The 24,430-nt window shown below is 38.9% G+C and overlaps 1 protein-coding gene and 1 long non-coding RNA gene across 3 annotated transcripts in view; one reads left to right on the top strand and one right to left on the bottom strand.

Annotated features, from left to right (window-relative positions):
- The window catches only part of LOC116764257, a 201,890-nt gene that overhangs the window by 137,316 nt on the left and 40,144 nt on the right, over nt 1-24,430 (bottom strand). The window lies entirely within an intron of this gene.
- Nucleotides 15,064-24,430, top strand: part of PNPT1 (polyribonucleotide nucleotidyltransferase 1) — a 38,645-nt gene continuing 29,278 nt past the window's right edge. The window contains exons 1-7 of one of the 2 annotated variants that reach the window (XM_032652685.1): nt 15,064-15,241; nt 19,851-19,911; nt 20,512-20,586; nt 21,301-21,406; nt 22,286-22,335; nt 23,354-23,417; nt 23,520-23,567. In XM_032652685.1, coding sequence (XP_032508576.1) covers nt 15,081-15,241; nt 19,851-19,911; nt 20,512-20,586; nt 21,301-21,406; nt 22,286-22,335; nt 23,354-23,417; nt 23,520-23,567 — 565 coding nt within the window. In that variant the 5' untranslated portion in view covers nt 15,064-15,080. The remainder of the gene's footprint in view (nt 15,242-19,850; nt 19,912-20,511; nt 20,587-21,300; nt 21,407-22,285; nt 22,336-23,353; nt 23,418-23,519; nt 23,568-24,430) is intronic. The other variant, XM_032652686.1, reaches the window with a different exon arrangement.

Here is a 24,430-nt window from a genome sequence, read left to right as displayed (position 1 = left end):
AAAAAAATCATTAAACAATATCAACATGACAAGACCTGAACTCATCTTTTTCCCCAAATCTGGCCTTCTTCACACTTCTCTAAGAGCGACACAGTTGTTCACACCTCTCTAAGACAGGCATACCGTGCCACATTTGACTCTTCTCATGCCTTCTCCCCAGCATACAATGTATCACCTGGTCTTATAGATTCTACCTCTTAAGCATCTTGTGAATCTGTCACCTGGTCTTATAGATTCTACCTCTTAAGCATCTTGTGAATCTGTCCACTTTTCTCCAGTGAACTTCCAACATCCCAGTTTAGACCTCTATCATCTCATATCTGGATTTCTGAAATAGCCTCCTAATAAGTGCCCTTCCCTACTTCCTTGTGCTTTTCCAATTCATTCTTACAAACCATAGGCAGAGCAGTCTTTCTAAAAACAAATCTAATCAGTTCATTCACCTGTTTATAACTCTTCTATGGCTCCCCACTTATAGTAGAATAAAGAGCACACTCCTTAATGGAGCTTAATGGAGCTAAAGCGCTGCGTTTTCTCGCCCCTTCTCTAGCCTCATCACTTGTCACTTTCTCCCTCAGACATCATTATCCAGCCACAATGAATTTCACTCCTCTCTCACTCCTGGCTTCTGCATGTATGTTGCATTTGCATTAACCACTTCTTCTATCCCTTGGCCACTTTCCTACTTTTCAAGCAGCTTACCTGATACCTCTCAACACCAGTTTGTGTTGGATTCTGAGCTCTCTGTTCCCTATGTCATCCTGTACTATGCCTATCATAGGTCTCTTTTTTTCATCAGACTATAAACTTGCGAAGGTAGATAATTTGCCTATCATGTTCACTCCCAAACCTCTGGGCTTAACACAATACCTGGTACATGGTAGGCATTCAGTAGTTAATTGGTCAAATGGATTGATGGAAGGATAAATGAATTAATGAATAGACTGTATGATAAGTGTTATACACTTATAAAATTATCATAGGGTATTAAGACCACCCTCAGGTTCTATGATCCACTAGGAGGACTCACAGAACACAGAATGTGTGTTACATTCACTTTATGATTTATTACAGAAAAAATACAGATTAAAATCAGCAAGGAAAAAAGGTGCATAGAGCAGAGTCCAGGAGAAACTAAACACAAGCTTCCAAGGGTACTCTCCCAGAGGAGTCTCATGGATAGCACTTAATCCTCCCAGCAATGACGTGTGACACCTGAGCCTTGGTTCCAGAATTTTTACTGGGGAGTCATTCCCAAGGAATGAAAAAACAGGCATTCACCACAAATCACACTGTTAGCATAAACTACTGTCTTCCCCAGATATCCAAAAGTAAAGCATGCCTATGAAAACTTTCATAAGCCAAATGGTGTAAAGTGAAGAAGCAATTACCTTAGGACACACCTTGCTAACAGATGTACAAAATAAATCAAGATAAATCCAGTTCAAAGCTATGGCAGCTTGATGCCAAGATGCTGAGTGTAGTTCTCTGGGGAAGGAGCTTGGCGGTGCCACTCTCCCTGCTGGGGGTGCCACTATCTCTATAACTGCTCACTGCAAAACAAATGCTGAACACTATTTTCTCTTTTTGCCATGTTTCATAAAAGCAAAAATCCTCTTCAGATTTCCTTCAGTTAGTGAACACAGGTACTAATACAGGTCTTTCGTGAAAGTGAAGTGGTGTAAAGCGAACTTCCGAAAAGCCTGGGATACCTGTATCTGGTGTGGTACAAAGTCTCGGTTATATAAAGACACTCTTATCAATAAGGATATTTCAAGGGCTCAGAGGTTATATGCCAGGAGGTCGTCAAGGGTCAGTCCTAAAGACCTTTAGAATGTTCAGGGTTTGGGCAACCCAGGCCTGCTGAGTTAATCACTCTCAGCTTACAGAAACTCAGTAGACTGAAGTGGGCTGAGGAAGACCTCTCAACACATACAACACCTGAACAGCATATTGAAAGACAAGTATCAGCCAGAAGAAATCTAGATGAGAAAACACTTCAAGCAAATGTAGAAGTATGAGCAAAATCACCGAGGCATAAGTGAGCACGGCTCTTTAGGGGACTGAAAGTAGCTCACCTGGCTGAAGTCCCCTCTACTCACAGATCCTCAAGCTTCCATGAAGCTCCTATTGCCACTCTGCTCCCACCTGTATTTATCCCCGTGCTGGATATCTTTTCACAAACTGGAAGAATGATTCATACATCATCCTGTATTCTTTCTAATCTATTTTTTACGGTATGCAGACTTTTTGCCCAAAGTCTCACAAATAACTTGTTTCAAAGTATTGTCTGCATCTATTTTCAAACTCAGAAACTAAGTATCTGTTATTTTCTTATAACATCTCTCAGAGACAGTGAGAATACTATACCAATGTTACTTCCTGAGTAGGGGAAAATTGTAAGACAGCAGAAAATACAGGAAAAGAGGAATAAGTGTCTCAAAATATAATCTCCCTATATTTGTATGTCTCCTTGCAAATTTCTCAAGAGGGGACAGTCTTCAGCATCATTTGTATTCCCTGTAGCTCATAGCTCATAAATTTATATTAAGCCAAGTCTGCATGGCCATGCTCCCCTATTCTCTAAAATTAAGTAAAATAATAAATGTGAAAACAGTATAGTGCCTATATCCAATAGACAATAAATTATTGTTGAAACTGAACCCTAATACTTTAAGTACCTTTTCCAAATGTACCTCTTCATCAAAAGGGATAATAATTGGCCTGTATACCAAAATCAAGGCTTGAATGAAGTATACCTTCTTAACAGTCAAAGCAATCAAACTTTATGAAAAGTTAAAACTGAAATTTTCCATAAGAAAATACTGGAGAGATGGAGGAGTTAAACTTTGATGTGAAGAGTGAAACAAACCAGCCATGAAAAATTAAACTAAGCTATGTATCTAAGGCCAAAACCAAATTAAAGGAGGCCTATTGAGAACTAGGCAGCAGCCTGAAAGAAATCTCTTTTGCCCTCTTCACCCTGGTATTGCCTTGTTAGGAGTCCATGAGAGTCTGTATTTAAGGAACAAAAATGTGCAGGCATTTACTGCAGAAATTGCTCTGGTTTCTCATGCAATGGTGTGGGCTCCATAAATGTTTAATGGAAATAAGAATGATGATTATTGGAAGCAGGAAAAAAGACATAGTGATTGTTTAAAGGAAGAGAAAATACAAACATAGATGCACAAATGGAATTCTTATATGCTTACTAATTTTTGAAAGCTATATGAAAGACTGAAAAAGACAGTAAAATATTAAAGCTAATATTACTGCTCAACTTCAAAGCCTCTTCTCTCATAACTGATGCAGGTGTACAACCACAACAAGAGAAGTTTTATTTTAAATGTAAACATTTCAAGGAATAGTGTATGACCTTGAACATCATCTCTTTAAAAGAGAACAAGCTGTGAGAAGCTAAAGGCTTGTGATTTTAATGAGCGTTAATAATGATAATGTAAAGCTACTTTGTGCACAATAGTCCATTTATTAGCAACAGCTTACTCCTGTCTGCAGAGCCACCTGTTTCATATCCAAGACACAGTAAGTGTATTTTAATACAAAACCTTAAGTTACTTCAAGATATTCCAAATTTGTATCGATATTATCATCTTACCCAGTGAGCCAAAAGTCAAATGTACAGATTGCTTCTCTCCTGATCAGACTTTTGTGTGAATTGTCAAAGGAGAAGGAGAAAATTGGGTGAGTGATGGCTCTACATTGTTCCTGACCAAACATTAAAGTCAGCTTATTTCAAAATCAGATCAAAGACATAATTATTCCGTTAAGAAAACACAGAACAAATTTAAGGAGCAAGAGAAAATGTTAATATGGTCTGAAATTTCCACTAGCATAATCAACAGAAAACAACTCCAAAAATCTCCTCCAAATTTTAATCCACATCAATTACAAATGACAAACACAGTTAATATAAGCCATAATGGTCTGAACTCATTTGACTGAGTATGCAATACAGTGTTGGCAAGGTCAGGCTTTTGCGCTCAATTATTGTTCTTTCATGCTGACTTTAAAGAAATTGTTTTGTGAGAAGGAACAATGATCCCACTATCCAAAGAACAACTAACATGAAAATTTATATAACAATCCGATGGAGGTTGCATTAGTTAGAATCCTAAAGACATACAAAAATCTATTTGTAAGTTAATTCTATTCATTACAATTCTGTAAAACTTTTTCCTAGACAGTTAGTGACGGTGAACGAACGCATCACGAGTGTGGTCAGTATAGGAAAATCCATCCATTAGGAAAAATGACAATGACTAGTGGTGGTAGAAGCAACAACCATAATGGTGATTGGAGATATCAGGACACCCATAAGACAGGGTCTGGATAGGGTCTAACAGAACCTAGCTGTTTTAGGGTATGGAAAAATTAGGGGTGATCCCCTCATTGGAGCAGACCTCTTTCTGATTCTTCTTTTGTTGGGATGGAGGGAAATTTCAGTACACCAAGACAAAGAGAGCCTAAAGGGATTTTTACTGTCCCTTATTCTCCTCCAAAAAAAGTAGCAGCAAGTATTATCCTTGCATTACCTAACTTGCTCCTACCCTCTGCCTTAAGGTGGGAGTTTTTAGTTATCTAAATGATTCAAAGCCCTAAAACTGCTCAGTTCACTTGGTTCCTGGGGAATATACTGAAGAGATATCTGCTACCTGTACCAGAAAGGCTGGGTGACCGTTCCAAAGGAGGGAAATGTCCAAACCCCTGTTATTGCTTTCCTCTTAGCAGAAAATGTGGGACAGTGGTAATATCCAGTTGAGGCTTTCTTAATATATCCATGACAATGAGGAACAGGTGTTTCTTAAACTTTTCTTCTACCCTCTTAGTTTAAGTACCTGAGGCCTGTGAATTAAACTGACAAAAGACATATTAAAAAAAGAAAATGCATACAAATTTTACTGATGTTAATATTTTTACATGCACGGAGGCTTCATAGAAAACAAGTGAAAACCCAAAGAAGCAGTTAGACTCAGGGACTGTAACATTTTTTAAAAGTGTGATAAATTGTAGAAAAGCAAATAGACTAAGGAAAGGGGGGTTTGGGCTTCTAGTAGTGATAAACAGGGAAACGAGTGGAAGATGAGAGTTATTTTAGTAAGGTTTGTTTATGCAGATTCATCTCAGTGCCAGCCCTCCATTTCCAGTGATAAGGGTCATTCTCCCCATCCTGATACAGAAGAAGGGGGAAGGGTTTTATGCCATCTTCACAAAGGGAAATTTATGCCCTATTTCTAGGCAGATAAGGGGAGGGCACAGAATTTTTCTTATATTTGTTGGTTCTCAATTTCCTTCAGCTCAAAATAATCCTTATGCCAACGTGGCCTATTTTGAGGCAGTATAGTCTAGACCACTTCATTACGTATTACATAAACATCTACCATGTATTTTGGGGGACTCTTTTAACTGAAAATGTCAGAAGTCCAATACAAATTCACTCACAAAATAATCTATTGAATCATTTACCTGGAAATGACCCCAAATCCATTAACTGATAAACAGATACATAAATTGTATACCCATACAACGAAATATTATTGTGCCATTAAAAAGAATACTGATATATACTTCAACGTGCGTAAACCTTGAAAACAACCACCATCTTTTATTCCCACTTCTATAATTCAAACTTCAGTCCATTGACCCCACCATTTCTCACTGTTCATCAGTGTTCTGACTTCTTATTTGGAGTTACTTGTCCAGCCTAGATTTCATAGTCCCATCCTTATAATCACTCCTCTGCAAATATCTCCAACTCCTTTGCCCCTCTCTCCCTCTGTCATCCATGCACAGTGTCTTAGTCAGCTTAGGCTGCCATAATAATATACCATAGACTGAGTGCTTTAAACAACAGATATAAATTTTCTCACAGGTTTGTAATCTAGAAGTCCCAGATCAAGGTCCAGCATCTTTGGCTCCTGGTGAGGGCTCTCCTCCTGGCTTGTAGATGGTCACCTTCTCACTGTGTTCTCACATGGCAGAGTGAGAGAAAGAGCTTTCTGGTGTTTCCTCTTCTAAGAACACTAATCCTATCAGGGTCCCACCCTTATGACCTGGTTTAACCTAAATTACTTCCTTATCCCAAATACAATCACACTGGGGTCTAGGGCTTCAACATATGAACTTTGAGGAAACACATTTCAGTCCATAGCACCTAGAAAACCCCATCTCTAGATGAATCCAACCACGCACTTTCTCCATTCTTGCCCCAAACAGGTAAACTTTGCTAGAAAAAAAATTCACCCAAATGAATAGATTGGTTTCCCTTGAAACTCATGATCACAAATCTCAAAGAGCACACAGCCATGTACCAATGTCTGGCAATCCCATCATGTTTCCTAAGCAAATTCACTTTTCTATCCCCCAAAATAACTTTCTTCCTAAACTTCATATATCTTCTCTTTCCCCCAACCCCCAAATCTCAGCTACTGGCCTTACCTCAAACTTCATTAAAGATACTGAAGTAAGACAAATTTCCTTGATTCTCCCTTAGGCAAGCCTTCAAACTCACCTACATTTTCTCCTATCCCCACCTTCTCTCCCATTTCAGTGAAGGAAACTTTCCTCCCATTATGTGTAAAACAGGATGTTAAATGAGGACTTTTCCTACTGTACCAGAATTTCAGTTAAGGCTCCAAAAATGAAAATAATCAGTCATAATTACCCCAACATTCTACAAGATCCAAGACAGCAGAACCAGTCCATGATTATCAACTCCCATCACCCATTCCAGCCAAAACAGAGGACACTAACAATTTGGAACTCTAATTAAAGAAAGTTATGTAGGTAGAGACTTGCCAGCCTAGTTAGGAAAGATGTGGCATTTTCCTGCCCTTTCCATGGAGGAATACAGAGCCACCCTGCTCATCCCACCCTCAACCAAACTAAGCAATGGGAGCTCAAGAGAACCACTGCAAGAGAATTAGAAAAATATTATTTCCTTCCCCAACTAAACATTTATTAAGCTATAGAATAGACTTCCCTGGCATCCAGTAGTTAAGACTCCATGCTTCCACTGCAGGGAGCACAGGTTCGATCCCTGGTTGGGGAACTAAGATTCTGTATGCTGCGTGGCACAGCCAAACAATTAAAAAAAAAAAATAGCCCTGTGATGCCATGAAATAGGAGCAAACACAGTAAGAGAGTTCTCAGGAAGGCTTGACATATGCCACCTAGAGCTGGAGGACTGGAATAAAGAATTTGAATCCATTTTTTTGATGTTTGCTGATGACTTGTAACCCCCACTGTCCCTCTTCTCCTTGTGCCTTACATCTGGGACACTGTTAAGAAAGCTCAAGTGCTCCCTCCTTTTGCAGCAGTGGGAAATTCAAAGCACACAAACCTCTGCCCACCCACACATAGGGACACTCACCCCTGCCCCACTTCATAACCACAATAGAAACTCCAAGCCAGTCTCCTTTCCCGGCTTTCTCAAGCCATTTTCAAATCAGCTTGTGAAGTCTGTCTTGCTTCCCCCATAAGTCTTATTAGGTAAGTAATACACCTTTTCATACTCACTTGGTATGTGGATGGAGGAGGGGGTGGAGGTGTTACATCAGTCTTGACATCCAACCAAATTTTGGGTGAGAGTCCATCCTGCTACTACAAAGTGGTCATACAGGGACATTTAAGAATATGGACTCTAGTGCCTGCTTCCCCCATAAGAGAATTTGGAGGCCAGAGACTGACTGGAGCCACCTGCAATGGCAGGGCAAGAAAAGAGGTCAGTGGTTGAAATAAGCTACAGTGCTACCTGTTTGGGGGGAAAGGATGTGTGAGTTCGTGTGCCAAGAGAACCCAGGGAAGCTATTTTGATGAAAAGCCAAGACAAAAGGATCTCAGCAGTAAGAAGCTGTGCAATAGAACACCAGGAGCAGAAGCTGGGAAGGTCACAAAATGTCACCCAGAAAGTATCCACATTAGGAAACTGTGCAGTTTGGTGGTCTCAGCAGAGGTGGTCCCACAATACACCCCATATCACAGCCAGGTTTTGGATGCCTGCAGTAATGGGGGACATGAAAACCAGACAGTGTCAAATAAGGACTCCATTGGCTCCAGAAACTGAAATCTTTCATCTCTCTCTGCTCTCTCCTCCTTTGTTCCAATCCTGGAAGAACCATAAATTATGGAGGCAAGATGAGGCTAAAAAATAAAATAATGAAAGAACAAATTCTACTTTTTCTTCACCTCTCTGGACTGGTGGGGAGGAGAGGTCTTGAATTACACGTGAGACCTCTGGTTTCTGCTTAGGATGCAGAAATCTTGAAACAGCATCCCATCCTTATAAATAACAACAACAACTGACAATCTGGAAATTCACAACTCTTCTAGAACCCATTAGAGAGCTAAATGACAGAGTAACCAGATAATCTGAAACCTAAGGAAAGATAAGAGCCTCCAAAGAGAGACAGGCCATGAGCCCTTGCTTACCTGGCACAGTCACCAAAAGACATTGGCAAGAAGAATTCAACTACCATTTTTAACCAATTGCTAAAGGCCAAGTGTGGGCTGCCAAAAGAACCCCTGGACACTGCAGATACAAGACAAATTCACAACCACTCACAGGCTCTTCTCCGTGGACCTCACTGGGCACTCACAAAAAAGCCTAGGATGAGAGCAGGAGTCCTGAGAAAGTGTCCTTCCTGGTGTAATCCTGGAGAAGGAGGACAGCAGTCACTGCGGGAAAGGCAGAAGCCCTACTGGATCCTTCTCCCTTACCTCCCCATAGGAAAAAAAGCCTTACCCACTGTGGGAAGGTAAATGTCACCCTAATGCACTGTGAAAACCCACTGCACATGGGAGAAGAAACAACATAACCCTTTACCTCTGGGGAAGAGGCAGAATACATGCTGGGCCCAGAATCACACCTGGAAGAGGGGCTTCAGCACTGAGAATGCTACTCCCACCCAAGATCCAGGGAGATAATACCTTCCTAAGACTGAGGGTTAAGCAGAACAGCATACCCCTCAACTCTCACCTCCAGAGTAACATGCTTCTAGTAACAAGTAACGGTGTTCTACTGCTGAGACACAAAAGAGTGAAGAGAGACTCTCTCTGAGGAGCAGGAAAGGGAAGCAGGAAACAGAGGGCATACTCAAACGAGTTCTAAGAGAATTTAATGAAAGGACTATTTAGAGAGGGGAAGGCAGATTCTGGAACTAACAATGAGGAACGATTAGGCACTGAGAGATGGGCAACAGGAGGAAGCTGTTAAGGCTTGAAGCAGCAAGGAGGAGAAACAGTATAAATGGAGTGATAGCTAGAGTCAAGCAAGCAGGGCCACCTGGAAGGTGCTGCAGTGACAGGCGGAAGCAGTCACTGCCACATCACAAGGAATAAAGGTTCTGTGCTTTTAATTTCTCTCTCCTCTAGTCCTTTGATCTCCTGCTGGTGTCTCCCACTGGCTGACCCAACCAAAAGTCAGAGGGCCAGGAAGTCGGGGTGTTACAAGCCATAAATCAGCCCCTTGCGGTACAGGGCAGAGCTGAAAAGGGTAGAAAATGGACGGAGCAGGTGCAAATGGAAAATACCTAGCATAGTACATCCTAGCTTTCCTCCTGCAACAAGGTTGGCTCCATTTCCATAGACTTGGCAGCCTCTCCCTCCTTAGGGCTCAGACCCAGGCCTCTTCTTTCTTTCTAACCTCTCTCTAGGTGATATCATGCATTTCCATGGCTTGTGACATCGTTGGTATGCTGATTACTCTTATTACTCTAGGTCCTCTCCTTGAATCAGCTCCAACCGTTTTGACAGCGACTGCCACATTCTTGCTTACCACTCTCTAGCCACACTGGCTTTTCCATATGTCCTCACAGAAGCCAAACCCTTTCCTGACTTAGGGGTAACCATCCCCCTGCAAGTGGCTTCTCCCACCTGGCCCCCATGTCTCAGAAGCCATCTCCTTCTCATCCTTCAGGCTGGCTTAAATGTTTCCTCCTCAGGAAGTGTTTCCCTGGGCACCTTATGTGATGTAAATTATGCCTTCATCCCACTACTTTCTATCTTCACACCTGCTTATCCCCTTCTTAGCATGAATCACACTCTAGTTTTTCTGTTTGTTTGGTTGTGTTTTTGTCAATCTCTCATACTATATTGCAAGCTCCATAAAGCAGGGATTTTTATGCCCTATGACTGTCTTGACACCCTTATATCCTCTGAGCCTAGGATATAGTGCCTGACATAAAGCAGGTATTTAATAAATATTACATTGGGACTTCCCTGGTGGCTCAGTGGTTAAGAATCCACCTGCCAATACAGGGGACACAGGTTCGATCCCCGGTCCAGGAAGATCCCACATGCTGCGGAGCAACTAAGCCAGTGCACCACAACTACTGAGCCTGCGCTCTAGAACCTGCAAGCCACAACTACTGAGCCCACATGCCACAACTACTGAAGCTCACAAACCTAGAGCCCGTGCTCCACAACAAGAAAAGCCACCATGATGAGAAGCCTGCACATTGCAACAAAGAGTAGCCCCAGCTCACTGCAACTAGAGAAAGCCCACGCGTAGCAACGAAGACCCAACATAGCCAAAAATTAATTAATTAATTAAAAATAAATAAATATTACATTTTCCACGTGCCAGGGACCATGCTTAGTTCCATAAAAATAAGGCTGCATTTAAATCCACATAACAACCCTAAGAGGTAGATATTCTTTTCATTCTCATTTTACAAATGAGGAAAAGGAGGTATAGAAAGGGTAAGTGACTTACCAAGAGTCACATGTTTAAGAGGTGACAGAGGTGAGATTCAAACCTAGACAATCTGATTCCAGAGCCAGCCCTTTTAACCACTATGCAGTACCTATTCCCACATTCATTTCCATGGGTGAAATAATGACTATGTGAATTAATTAATAAGTGGGAGGACAGACAGACTGTACCCATAAGTCAGTCTGGGGAAGTCTGAGAAAATAGTATTGAAGCTGAGACCAGAAGACTGAGTTTGCAAGACTGACACTTGAGAGGGGATGTGTGCAAAGCACAGAGAATCATACATACAAAGGCACGGAGGCAAAAGAGAAGGTGATATGTTAGAGAAGAACAAGTAGTTCAGTTTACTTGGAATATAAAATGAGGAGAGGGGGGCTTCCCTGGTGGTCCAATGGTTAAGACTCCACATTTACACTACAGGGGACACTGGATCGATCCCTGATCAGGGAACTAGATCCTGCATGCCATGTGGTCAAAAAAATAAAATAAAATAAAAATGAGGAGAGGGAGATAAAGAAGTAGGGTAGTAAGTCAAAATTGATGAGGCTAAATAGGAAAAAATTTCATAGTCCACACAAAGCAGTTGAGATTTTATCATGTAGATTAAAGATTTAGGAAGCCATAGAAGAAGTTTAATCAAGATGGAGACACAGCGGCTTCCCTGGTGGCGCAGTGGTTGAGAGTCCGCCTGCCGATGCAGGGGACACGGGTTCGTGCCCCGGTCCGCGAAGATCCCACATGCCGTGAAGCAGCTGGGCCCGTGAGCCATGGCCACTGAGCCTGCGCGTCCGGAGCCTGCGCTCCGCAACAGGAGAGGCCACAACAGTGAGAGGCCCGCGTACCACAAAAAAAAAAAAAAAAAAAAAAAAGATAGAGACACATTTAGGTTTGTGATTTAGAAAGCTCCCTCTAGCAATGGTGTTGAGCAGACTTTCTTTATGCTGAATACGCTACATTCTTTCAAGAAAAAAAAATTTCATGTAACCCTTCAGTGTCCGAAGATACTTTTTATTATGTTGCTTAAATATGCACAAATATATAACAAAACATAAGTTCCTTATTCTGGTAGCTTAGTCATAAAACTAAAATAAATAAATAAATATTTATCAAAATTAAACCAAACTACAAACCAAATTAAATTTTAATTAACGATCATTTAATGCAATGGTGTTTTACTTAAATGAAATTGCTACTCAGAGGGTGCAGTGGTATTAACTATTTTGATGCAGCTTCATTGGAGTTTGAAGAAAAGAGAAAAGGAGATCTGAAAAACATTGCTGGTGGATTTAAATTGGATCACTGTTAATGTGCTTCAAGGTAAAGAAACTGATTTTAAATTATATTTTGACTCTCAAACTAGACTTGGCAGAACTATACTTCTAGAATGTGAGGTTCAATTTCAGATTGAACCTCATGGGTCATAGCTTCAGTAGCTACAACCACAAGAATTTAAACATTTTATACATTTCTTTCTACGTCAGTCTTAAAATGCTTAATGTAAACATAGCCTGATCATCTGTATGACTACTTCATAATAATGCTCTGCCACAAGATTTCACTATCCACATTTGCCTTGGAGTTTATGATCCAATTACTACCATTTCAATTATTTTGGATTGGTGTGAGGAAACAGTTGGGTTTAATGTACACATTCTGCTTTCTAGCATTTCCAACTGGATGAAAGCTAACCGATTCATGATTAGTTTCTGAAGGAAAGAAGGTTGTTCAGTATTTCAAACAGAGGAAACTAGAGGGAAAATTAAGAAAAGGCTGAATTACATAAAAAGGAATGAAATTGGGTCACTTGTAGAGACTTGGATGGACCTAGGGACTGTCATACAGAGTGAAGTAAGTCAGAAAGAGAAAAACAAATATCGTATATTAACGCATATATGTGGAATCTAGGAAAATGGTACAGATGAACCGGTTTGCAAGGCAGAAATAGAGACACAGACGTAGAGAACAAATGTATGGACACCAGGGGGGAAAGCAGGGCAGGGTGGTGGTGGTGGGATGAATTGGGAGATTGGGATTGACATATATACACTAATATGTATAAAACAGATAACTAATAAGAACCTGCTGTATAAAAAATAAATTAAATTAAAATTTTTTAAAAGGCTGAATCAAAGCTGAATCTACCATTTATTGAGTTGTTGACAATGCGCCATGTACTATGATAAACATCTTACATCCTCTGTCATGTTTAATCTTTACAAAAATCCTTTGAGATTTGTATTATCCATTTCTACAGATGAAGAAACTGAGGCTCAGAGAGATAGCAAATGGCAAAGCCAAGACTGGGACCATTCAGGACTAACTTTGTTACCGATTCCCAATGGGTCGGAGACCCCTCAATGGGTCTATGGGTCCTTTGCCTGGAGTTGAAAATGTCAATCAAATGAAACCAGATTTGGTATAGCACAGCAGAAACTTAATTCATTCATCAAGGAATGGAGAAGGGAGATACTTTGTCATTCGTACCAGTCCCTGAGAGCTAATGGATCCTTGCCTTGATTTATCTCTTTGTTTATTTCCAAATCACCTGGTGTTTGACAGAGCTGTTTTGTAGCTCTGCTTTAAGAGATATGTAGTGGTCAACTGTCCTGAACCAGCTCTGACTTGACCACAGGAACGCACCTACACACACAAGACCTGGAAGTATCCAAAAGTTACCTCTTCTTAATTACTGTGCTATAATCTCTGCCCAAAGGGAGGATTTGTATTCTGCTAGGCACAATTCATGCCTTGTGCAAAGAAGCATGGAAAACTGTGTATGCCCCAGCTACCCCCTGCTGCCCCTGGAAATCTCTACCCTTTCCTACAGCCCTGATGACTTATCTGCCTCTTACCCCTTAAAATTCCCTTACTCCCCTCCCTTTGGGGAGAAGGTATTTTTAGAGCATGAGCTCTCCTTTCTCAATTCCTTAATCAATAAAAGTTTCTGCTGTGCTATACTGAACCTGGTTTCATTTGAGTGGCATTTGCAACTCCAGGCAAAGGACCCATTGAGGGGTCACTGACCCTTTGGGGATTGGTAACAACTTCAAGTCTATGCTCTAAACTACTAGGCAATACTGCCTAAATGAAAATGATTATATAGTACTTAGGTACTCTACCAAAAGGTGATTTAGTATTCTTTTTTTATAAATCTAAAATCATGTTGAATTGTGGCAGGTAGATTCTGATAGATTTGTCCTTATAACAGGTCTCAATGGAATGGTCTTGGAAACACTGGCAACAAGGTAAAGTCAAAGGTAGAGGAAGAGGCAAAAACTACTTTAACACTAAATACCTATAAATAGAGTTAACAGTAATCCCTTCTATTGGCATGGAAATTCCAAATCAGTGATAATAGCTCTTGAGAGCAAGATATAAGGGAGCTGCTTTGCCACCAAATATTATAATTTGTCTGTCTGGAGTTAACACTTTTTGTTCTTAAAACTCTGCTGGAATGTGCATTGGATTTTGTTTGTATTTCTTTGGGGGGGATGGGATTATGACCTTAAAAGAGTAATATGACCCTCATAGTAGAAAAATGATCATTGGTTCATTCCAGGAACCACGTAAAGATTTTCCAACAGGCAGATTAAGAGGGGTGGGAGAAATTTATCCACCCCCTAGAAATGGATCAAATTCAAATTCCAAAAACCTTTTTCATTTTCCAAAACATTTTTTTTTAAATAGTAGCAAGCACTTTGCATTTAAGAGTTGGTTTAGAAAGTATTAACACTTCACCAAAACAGGCAGAGGAATAAACTGCTAAATATTATCAGTGGAAAGTAAGATGAATCCAAAATGATCATAAAGATATACAAAATGACGATATAGGTCAACAAGAAGTGAAATTAACTTACTAGAAATAAATTAACGCAAACCTTCGCAGTAATATATTTGTTGCTTGAATTTATAAAATAAAATCCAGGGCAAAGGAGGGGAGAGAGAAAGATCTCTTTCCATGGCCCACTGCGCTAATTCTCAGCTCCCATAAGCCAAATAATAATGTGTTTTCTGATTACTTCTATTACTACTATACTTACTCTACTTATTAAACACTTACATTATTCTAGGACTTTCTTTTAAACTACTATAGCAAAACAAAAAACAACCAAAAAGCCCACATTATTTTTCTAATTGTTCATTGGCTAATACGGAAAGAAGGACTGGTTAAGTCACAATCGCGTTCAGATAGGTTTGGCCCTCTCTAGGTTTCGTAGAAAGCGGCCCGGTATCCGCTTCCCCGGCGTTCCCCACTGCACCGCGGAAACGAAACTGCATTAGGCTCTGCCCACTACCTGCTGAGCAAGCCAATCAGGGCGCGGCCCGGGCTGAGCGCTTGCCGGGTGTCATGGCGGCCTGCAGACCTTGCTGCTCGTGCGTCTGGCTCCGGCCACTGGGCCATGGTCCCCTCCGTCTGCCAGGGCGGGGTTGGACACTCACCCAGCTGCAGGTGCGAGCACTATGGGGTGGCGCGGGGTCGCGAACCGTGGCCGTGGACTTAGGCAGCAGGTAAGGAACTGTGTGCGTTCTCTGTTCTTTCACAAGGCATCATGATAGGCCAGCCCGAGTACATTCACCTCCTAGAGTAAGAATCCGACGCCCCAGGTCTCTTTCCCCCTCTTTATCCCAAACCTAAACTCCAAATTTCCCTTTCCGGATTTTGAGTCTGTCTCTTGGCACCCTCCTTCTCGTGCTGTCTCAGCCTCGTGCCCTTTGCTTCTTGTTCCTCCCTTCTGCCCCACTCCGGGCTTCTTTTCCCCAGCTGCCCACCTGTTTTCCGTTCCCTTTATTTTCGGGGACTCCTGGGCTATGAAATGAAAAGATAATGCGTTGATCATTGATGCTTACGTCATCCAATCAGTTTACTGCCTAAAAAGCTTGGCCTGTATGACCCTGGGTAGAAAGGGAAGGGCAAGGTCAGTTTATTGAACGCCGGTTATATGATACTCTCATGTTTAAGCCTGTAGTAAATGTATTAAAACAACAGAGGCTCAGAGAAGGTTAGGTAGCTTGCTCAGAGTCAACCAAAGCTAGTACTATGAGGCTAGGTGGATTTTGAACTTTTCAAACCGTTACTCTCTTTAGGGGTCTGTCTGCCAGAATTCATGTCGAAAATCACTTTTTAAAAACTACCGGATTCATTTTTAGAATAAATAAAACTGCTAATGCTTACTTTATATATCTACACCTTTCACATGTACTTTTAAAAAAACTTTGATCCTAGTTCATACAAAAGCCAGAAAATCTGGCTTTGAATCCAAGACTTCCTCCCTAAGTTACTGAATGATCTTTAAACAAGTTAGTTCCCACTTTCGGCCCCCCCAGCCCTCCCTCTCTGCCCCGCAAATGAAGAGACTGAATTAGATAAAGATTCAGCAAACTTTTTCTGTAAGAGGCTAGATAGGAAATATTTTAGGCTTTGTGGGCTGAATACTGTATCACATATTCATGTGTGTTTATAAACCGTCTAAAAATGTAAGAAACAGTCTTAGGTGAAAGGCTGTAAAGAAACATGCTGTAGTTTGCTGACCTCTAGGCTAGATGATCTCTAAGGTCTTTCCACCTCTGGCATTCCTTGATTTTGATTTTTTGAGGGAAAAGATATCTCTTCCATTCTTCAAGGACTGAACATTTATTCTTCTCTGAAGAAATGCCCCAGAACATTTTACTCAACAGACATTTCCTATTTGTTAGGCATGAGGGATTCAGAGCAACAAGATTAGCCTCTGCCCTCCAAATTTTTCATGAATAATCTACTTTGAATCTTTCATTTATTAGTCAACCTGGACCTCTTTTGTAACCTCTTTTTAAACCTGTGTTGTGTGTTGTAACAATGAGATTCATAAATATCATACCTGCTGGGTAAATCAATTATTTTCTTTGTCATAAGTTTGTTGTTTGCAGCAAACTTTTTTGGGTGATTACTATGTACCACATACTTTATACTTGTTATATGTATTCTTTACAGTGCCCTAGGAGGTTGTATACTACTGTGGTAAATGTATTTAATACTTACAGTAACCTTTGGGGTAACTTTAATTTTCATTTCAACAAGTTATTTTTGAGCATCTACGATATTGAGTTACAAGGCACCAGAGATTGTCTGATGAGGAAGTAAGATAAACAGAGGTTCAGTGCTGAGAAAATCAGTGTGGGAAAGGTATTAGGTATGAACAGGGTGCTGAAGGAGCACAGAGGGATGTTTATCACACCCTAAAGCTTACTGTTCAAGGTGAATCCTGAAAGGCAAGGAGAAGGTAGCAGAGAAAGTGGCAAGCGCAATTGCAGAGAAGTGAGAGAGTGCGTTGAGTAACTACAAATAACTTACTGTGGATGGAGTGAAAAGATGAAATGTGAGTTAGCAACAAAGCAAGGCCAAATCTTAAAGGTGGATGTTTTGTTTTGTTTTGTTCGCAGGGGTGGGGGTGGGGTGAGTTTTGTATCAATACTACTGAATTTTTCTTGGTGGAAGTTGGAGTAAGGTGGTTACATTCCATACCATTTTGCAAGTGTTTCTAAAAATGTTCTTTAAGCATATCTCTCTCCCTGGAGTTCTACTTCCTGTGGCAGATGGCTCCTCTTTTCCCTTCTATCTTCCTAAGCTGCCTCCTCCCACTCTTCTGCCCACCAATAGGATCTCCCTGCTCATCTTATCCTTTTTATTATTTATTTTTTTCAAAAGTATTTTTTGATTAGGTATTCACTCACATGGTTCAACATTTAAAAAGCTCAAAAATCTCCTTCCCATACAGTTCCATAGCCACCCAGTGCCACTTGCCACTGATGTGTTAGCAATCTATTATGTGTTAATATTTGAAGGTATTTGTACATTAAAATGTTTGGCAAGTAAATTGATAAGAGGTAAAATCAACCATGAAATACAAAACTAATAACAGATTTGCACCAAAAACAACTAAAAGTGCATTAACAGAAAAAATTACATAGGTCAGTTAGCACCAACTGAGATCATGAGACAAGTAACCACAAGTAACCAGGAAAGTAACCACCTGGTTCTTTACATACTATAAATTGCACACACCTGGGGAAAAAACAGTTTAAATTAGGGCAATCACCAAGGCAGGACCATAGGACTATCTGGTGGGTGGTCTAGGATCCCTAAAGGAGACACTGGCTAGACTCAAGAGAGGGAACAAAGAAAGTAGGAGGATTTGGTATTTGACTATAAATCAAGCATGGGTTTGAGAACATTGGGGGTACTGCAGAGCTGGTTTGTTTGTTTGCTTGTTTGTTTTTCTCTCACCAACTCATTCAGTCCCCATTGTAAATACAGTCATCCCTCAGTATCTGTGTGGAATTGGTTCCAGGACCCACCGTGGGTACCAAGATCCAAGAATGCTCAAGTCCCATAGTCAGGCCTCCCTATTCATAGTTCTGCATCAGATGATTCAACCAACCGAAGACTGTGTTTACTAAAAAAAAATCCATGTATAAGTGGACCCTTGCAGTTCAAACCCATGCTGTATATTAGCTTTAGAAGCTTTTAACAGTGCTTCCCTGGCTCCACTTCTCTCCTGGTTTTTGATACAATTGGGAGGGCTTATTCTTAGCCAGGGTGGGGATAGTCCACTCCTTGGCTCAGCCTTGTCAGTATCCGTACTCTCTTCCTTGATACACTCGTTTGTCAGTTGGCAGACATCTGGGTTGTTTCCATTGGGGAGCTGTTATTAATAATGCTGCTGTGAAGGTTCATGTGCAGATTTTTACATGGACATATGTTTTCATTTCTCTTGGATATATACAGGAGTAGAATTGCTGGGTCATATAGTACTTCTTTGTTAACCTTTTGTGGAATTGCCAGATTATTTCCCAAAGCAGATACACCATTTTACATTTCAATCAGCAGTGTATGAGAGTTCCAATTTCTCCACATCGTCATCAACACATAACATCCTAATAGATGTGAACAGTATCTCATTGTGGTTTTTTTTGTTTTGTTTTGTTTTGTTTTTCTCATTGTGGTTTTGATTTGCATTTCCTTAGTGGCTAATGATGGTGAGCATATTTTCATTATTTGTTGGCCATTTGTTGATCTTCCTTGAAAAGACATCTGTTCAAATCCTTTGCCAGTTTTTAAAACTGGGTTTCTTTTTATTAAGTAGTAAGAATTCTTTACATATTCTAGATACAAGTCCCTTATCAGGTATATGATTTCAAAATAATTTCTCCTATTCTGTAGGTTTTCTTTCACTTTCTTGATAATATTCTTTGAAGCATGAAAGTTTTTCATTTTGATGACGTCAGATTTATCTATTCTTTTCCTTTTGTTGGGCTTTTGATGTCATCTATAAGAAGACGTTGTCTAACCCAAATTTATGAAGATTTATTCCTGTGTTTTTTTCCTTAGAGTTTTATAGTTTTAACTTTTACATTTAAGTCAATAATCCATTTTGAGTTAATTTTTATTTATAATACGAGGAAAGGGTCCAACTGTATTAACTTTTTTGCATATGGATATCCAATTGTCCCAGCACCATTGGTTGAAAAGACTGTTTCTTTCCCCCATTGACTTTATCTTGGCACCATTGTAGAAAATGAAGGTGTCTGCAGTCAATCTTGGAGTTTATATTTGGAAAGCAATGAGGGAAATTTTAAAGGATTTAAGGAGAGAAATGATCTAGTTTGTGTGGTAAAAGGCTACTTTAATCAACAAGGCAAGGGTGGTAAAACAAAAGAGACTAAGGTGGTAAATGGGAAAAACACTTAAGAAGACAGCTTCTGGGGATATATGTATACATATAAATTATTTGCTTTGCTGTACAGCAGAAACTAACACAACATTGTAAAGCAACTATACTCCACTAAAAATTATTTTTAAAAAAAAAGAAGAAGAAAGCTTTTGCACCCCAGAAATACTATGTCATTCAGATTATCCTGTGCCTTGGTTTCTATGTTTTTCCTAAAGCAGCTCTTAAATTCCCCTGTATCTTCAATAATGATAGTGAACTCTATCCCTTTTTAGTTTGTTTTTTGCTGGTTGGGGGCCTGTGGGGCTTGGTAACCTTTAGTTCTTCTATTAGAATCTTTAATTGCTTTATACTAAGCTGGGAATTGTACTGATGACCTAAGTCCTTTTGTATTGAATTTTTATTTTAAACAGAAAATTAGAAATATCCTCTGGAAAACTGGCCAGATTTGCAGATGGCTCTGCTATAGTACAGGTAAAAAGTCCAAGTTGTTAAATTTTCATCTTAAAAATGGTTATCAAGACTGGTACTGAATATCTTTACAACATCATGTAACTTCTTAGAATTTTGGTATTGGAAATTAATTCAGACCATTTCTAGTGTCAGAACCATTCCAGACAACCAGGGAGTCAGAGGACTAGGTATATTAAATGAACTTTAAGATCTCTCCACAACTTGGGGTTCTGTTTTATTCTTGTAAACTCTGTAATGCTTTTCTAGAGAAAGTAATTTTACAGGTTTCTTCAATAGTAATACTTGGGAAATTTTTTATAGGCTAAATTTCCGAATAAGAAGTGGAAAATTGATTGGATGTGACTACGCTATCAGTGAGCCTTTTCCCTTTAGTTCTGTTGCTTTTGAAAAACTTAGTGACTATTCTAATACAGATCATGATCATGCAGAAGGGATTAAGATCGGACTACTTGTGAATAATTATTTTCATAGTCATTGTGTCATGGAATAACATTTCTTTTCCCTTCATTTAACTGAGGGAGGATTCAGTCATTCACTGCTTATATGTTAATATCTGATTTTAAAAAAATTTACCAGTGTTGTTGTTTATGTTTAACTAAGTCAGGTGACACTGCAGTGATGGTCACAGCGGTCAGTAAAACAAAACCTTCACCTTCCCAGTTCATGCCTTTGGTGGTAAGTATTTGCTGATTTTTCTGAACTGTAGCATAAATATATATATTTATAGCATAAATATAGAATTTGTAGTATTTTCGTCCAGTGTCTAGTGAGTACAAAGTGTAAACTTTGCACAATAAAGGATTTTCCTTAATTGTTTGATACTGAGTCATTAAAAGAATTTAAAATGATTGCTTCATAACCAATTCTCATATTAGTGGTAAGCATAATTTACAAGGTCCAAGTTCATTAAGTTGACAAAAACAGTGGAAGTGCACAAGTACTTTGATGTTTAATAAGCAATGAATTCATTGCTTTCGTAAATTTCCCTTTAGTATGAGTCTGCAAGTATATGTTTGGTGAAGACTAAAGAGCTCATTAGTATTTTATGGCTTCTTTTATTATGAAAAGGGGAATGCAGTTATATCTAAGAGAGGTAATACAAAAAAGGCAACGTTGAACTTGACCAGGATAAGCTACTGTGGGAAGTAGGAACGCTACACAGTCATCTAAGTGGAAGGCTTTTTAAAAATCCATTTGCTGAAACATTTCTATCAGCTCTCCTTTCCCTAAGAGATACAAAACACTAAAAGTAATCAAAATGTTCTCCACTTGTAGTCTGGAATATGCTGTTGCAACCTCAGGAGAATTGTACCTATATAGAAATTCTTGGGGAATAGTTTGCTACTACAAAAAGCAGTTGAATGAACTGCATTTTCATTGCTGCTTCAGGTTGACTATAGACAGAAGGCTGCTGCAGCAGGTAGAATTCCCACAAACTATCTTAGAAGAGAGATTGGATCTTCTGATAAAGAAATTCTTACAAGTCGAGTAATAGGTAAGATATTAAGATAGAGGCATTAACCCTCTCTGATAAGCCTGTGTTAGTATCTCTTTTCTTCCATCCGTATTCTACAGTATCTCTTAAATTTTCTTTCACTACACTAACACTGCCTAAGATTATTTACTTTCTGTATCCCCTCACTCACATGTAGGCTCCATGAGAGAAAAAACTTTTTGTTTGTTTAATACTGAATCCCCTATACCTGGCATACTGCCCAGCACAAAATAGGCATTCAATAAATATTCGTTGACTAAATGAATGAATCTCTATTAATCACGTAAATTCTGTGGCCCACGCCTCTACTCTGTTGAACCTATCCTGAGTATTTTCCATTTTTATGTTCAACATGGTAATTCCTGAAAGCATTATATTCATCGACTACTGAAATATATTTATAACCTGTCAAATCTTCGACATCCTTAAATATTGAGGATCATTTGTAGTCTATAGCTCTTCTACCCAAAATTTCTACTTTATATTTATATGCATTCATCAGACACAGAAAACCAAGGAAGGATTTTCTTTTGGTCTACTGTTGGTTAAGTCTCTTTCCTCTGCTTATATAAATAAATAACAAATAAGCAATGAATTCTGATGCCTGTGGAACCAGAATGAAAAGCTGCTCCTCAATTTTACACTTGGGTGCTCTTGCCCTGCTAGTTTTTCATCTTTAGGGCATTATGTATATTAACATTTATCTGTGACCCTGTCAGTAAATTAGTCCAAGGGTTTTGTTTTTGTTATTATTGTTTTGTTTTATTGAATGGCTAGTTATATTATTTTTTAGCTTGTTTAATGAGGGAAAAGTTTTAAACTGTGAAGCAACTTCTGTCAGTAACTATTTAATGTCTTTTCTTTTTTTGCTTTTGGCAGATCGTTCAATTAGACCTCTCTTTCCAGCAGGCTACTTTTATGATACACAGGTAGGTTCTGTTTTAGGTTTATTTGTTTCCAGGTCAATCAAAAATGACTTACTGAATCTCTATTTAATACTTCCTAGGCTAAACATTATAAACAGTACAAAATAAGAATTTTTGGTTATCCTGTTACATTTTACATTAAGTTTTTTTAAAAACAATAATTTTTAAAAGCTAACATTTATTTGGTGTCAATTTGAGCTGATACCTGATTTACGAGTAGGAATTAGCCAATGTAGGAGTGTAGGAAGATGGAATGGGAAGCACAGAAGCCCGAAGGCAGGAAAGAAGTTGGTAAATCTGAAGAAAGGTTAGAGTGATTGAGGTGGGTGGGGACAGTTCAGGCTGGGCCTTGAAGGTCATATTAGTAACAGACTAGGACAGTTGACACAACTAATCTTTATTACCTATTTTTATCACTGGGTCCTCTAAACCTCTACTTTCTTATATTTTAATACTTTGTGAATATTACTTTCTTTCAAAATAATGACCCATATACTTTAATTAAGTAACTATTTTATGTATTTGAGAAAAATAAATATGCCTTGCAAATATCCCTTTGCAAGGATGTCACTGCCTCAAGAAGTTATTTTCCTAAGTACATGACATAGGCATATTATTACAGTGTAATTTATTTGTCTATGCTTAGCAAACAGAAGACAATATTTTTATGTAACATTTACTAACATAGCTAACATTTACTGAATACTTTCAACATGCTCAGTATTATAAATGCTTTACGCACAATATTTCCTATAATTTTCCTAAGAACTGTTCAGGAAGATGCTGTTATTTTTCCCTTTTAAAGATAAGGAAACTTTTTGAGGCTTAATTTAAGTAATTTGTCAATGGTCAAGCATGTAGTTAAATGATAACCAGAATTAAGGGGTTTGACTACAAAGGCCCTACTTTTAACCATATAGTGCTCCTATATTTTAGGACAAGATGTTAATCGAAATGATAATCCTCCCAAATCAAGCAGATTTTTTTTTTTAAGTGCTTTGAATTTTTTCCCTTGCACCAGATCCTTTGTAATCTGTTAGCAGTAGATGGTGTTAATGAACCTGATGTCCTAGCAATTAATGGTGGTAAGTATAAAAATAAAGATTCAAATTATTACTGTTGTTTTTTTATTTAAGCGATGAAATATTTTTATTTCAGCTCCTATTTTTTTTCCTTTTTCCTTAAAGCTTCTGTAGCCCTCTCATTATCAGATATTCCTTGGAATGGACCTATTGGTAAGTTAGGTTTTGAAAATAAGAAACATTATATTTGTTTCAAGAAATAAGAGTAAGCATGCTATAGCAAGGGCATAAATTTATTGGCTCTGAATTATTATTTCTTAGGGAGTTGAATTAAATGACATTCTAAGAAGAGTCCTTTCAGCATTTTGAGATATTTTTATCTTTGCTTTGGGTTTTGTTTCTTATAGCAGTATGTTATGGTGTTAAAGATTATTTTGTTTTTAGATACTGTGACTTCTTTGTTGTCTCTTCTGTTAGAGGACTTTCTCTTATTTTGAACTGGGAAATTGTCAGAGTACATACTCTTTCAGGATAATACAAACATGTTTGTAATTTACAGCTCTTATAAGTTGTAATCATGCAATATACAAATGATTCATCAAGTAAATAATTATTGACTGTCCTAAATGCCAGATACTGAGCTAAGCACCAAAGGAACTAAGGCAGACTAGGCATCAGCAGTACAAGATGAATGAGACAGTTCTTGGTTTCAGCATAAGTGAAATAGACAAATAATTATTGATATTTATAAACAATATTATAAAAGTATAGTCAGAGTGCTAAGAAAATGATAGAGAAGGATGGGTTTAGTCTTGTGAGGTCAGGCTGTCAAGGAGAGCTCCTCAGAGTTATTGACATTTAAGCTGAACCTTAGTAGGATCAGATTGTAAGCACTTGCCTTAAAGAAAGTACATTCTAGACCAGGAGAAGAACATGAGCATAATCACAGAGATGTAGAAGAAATGGTGTACTTGAGCAACTGAGTAAGGCCAGAGGTAGGGTGAGGTAGTATAATCTGTGGGCCTTAAATACCATGATAGAAATATGGATTTTACTGTGGTCACAATTGAAGATAG

This window comes from Phocoena sinus, chromosome 13 (assembly GCF_008692025.1).
Source record: "Phocoena sinus isolate mPhoSin1 chromosome 13, mPhoSin1.pri, whole genome shotgun sequence".
In the NCBI taxonomy this organism is placed as follows: Eukaryota; Metazoa; Chordata; class Mammalia; order Artiodactyla; family Phocoenidae; genus Phocoena; species Phocoena sinus.
Note: the sequence above shows the minus strand (reverse complement) of the source record. Positions and strands in the feature narration are given on the sequence as shown.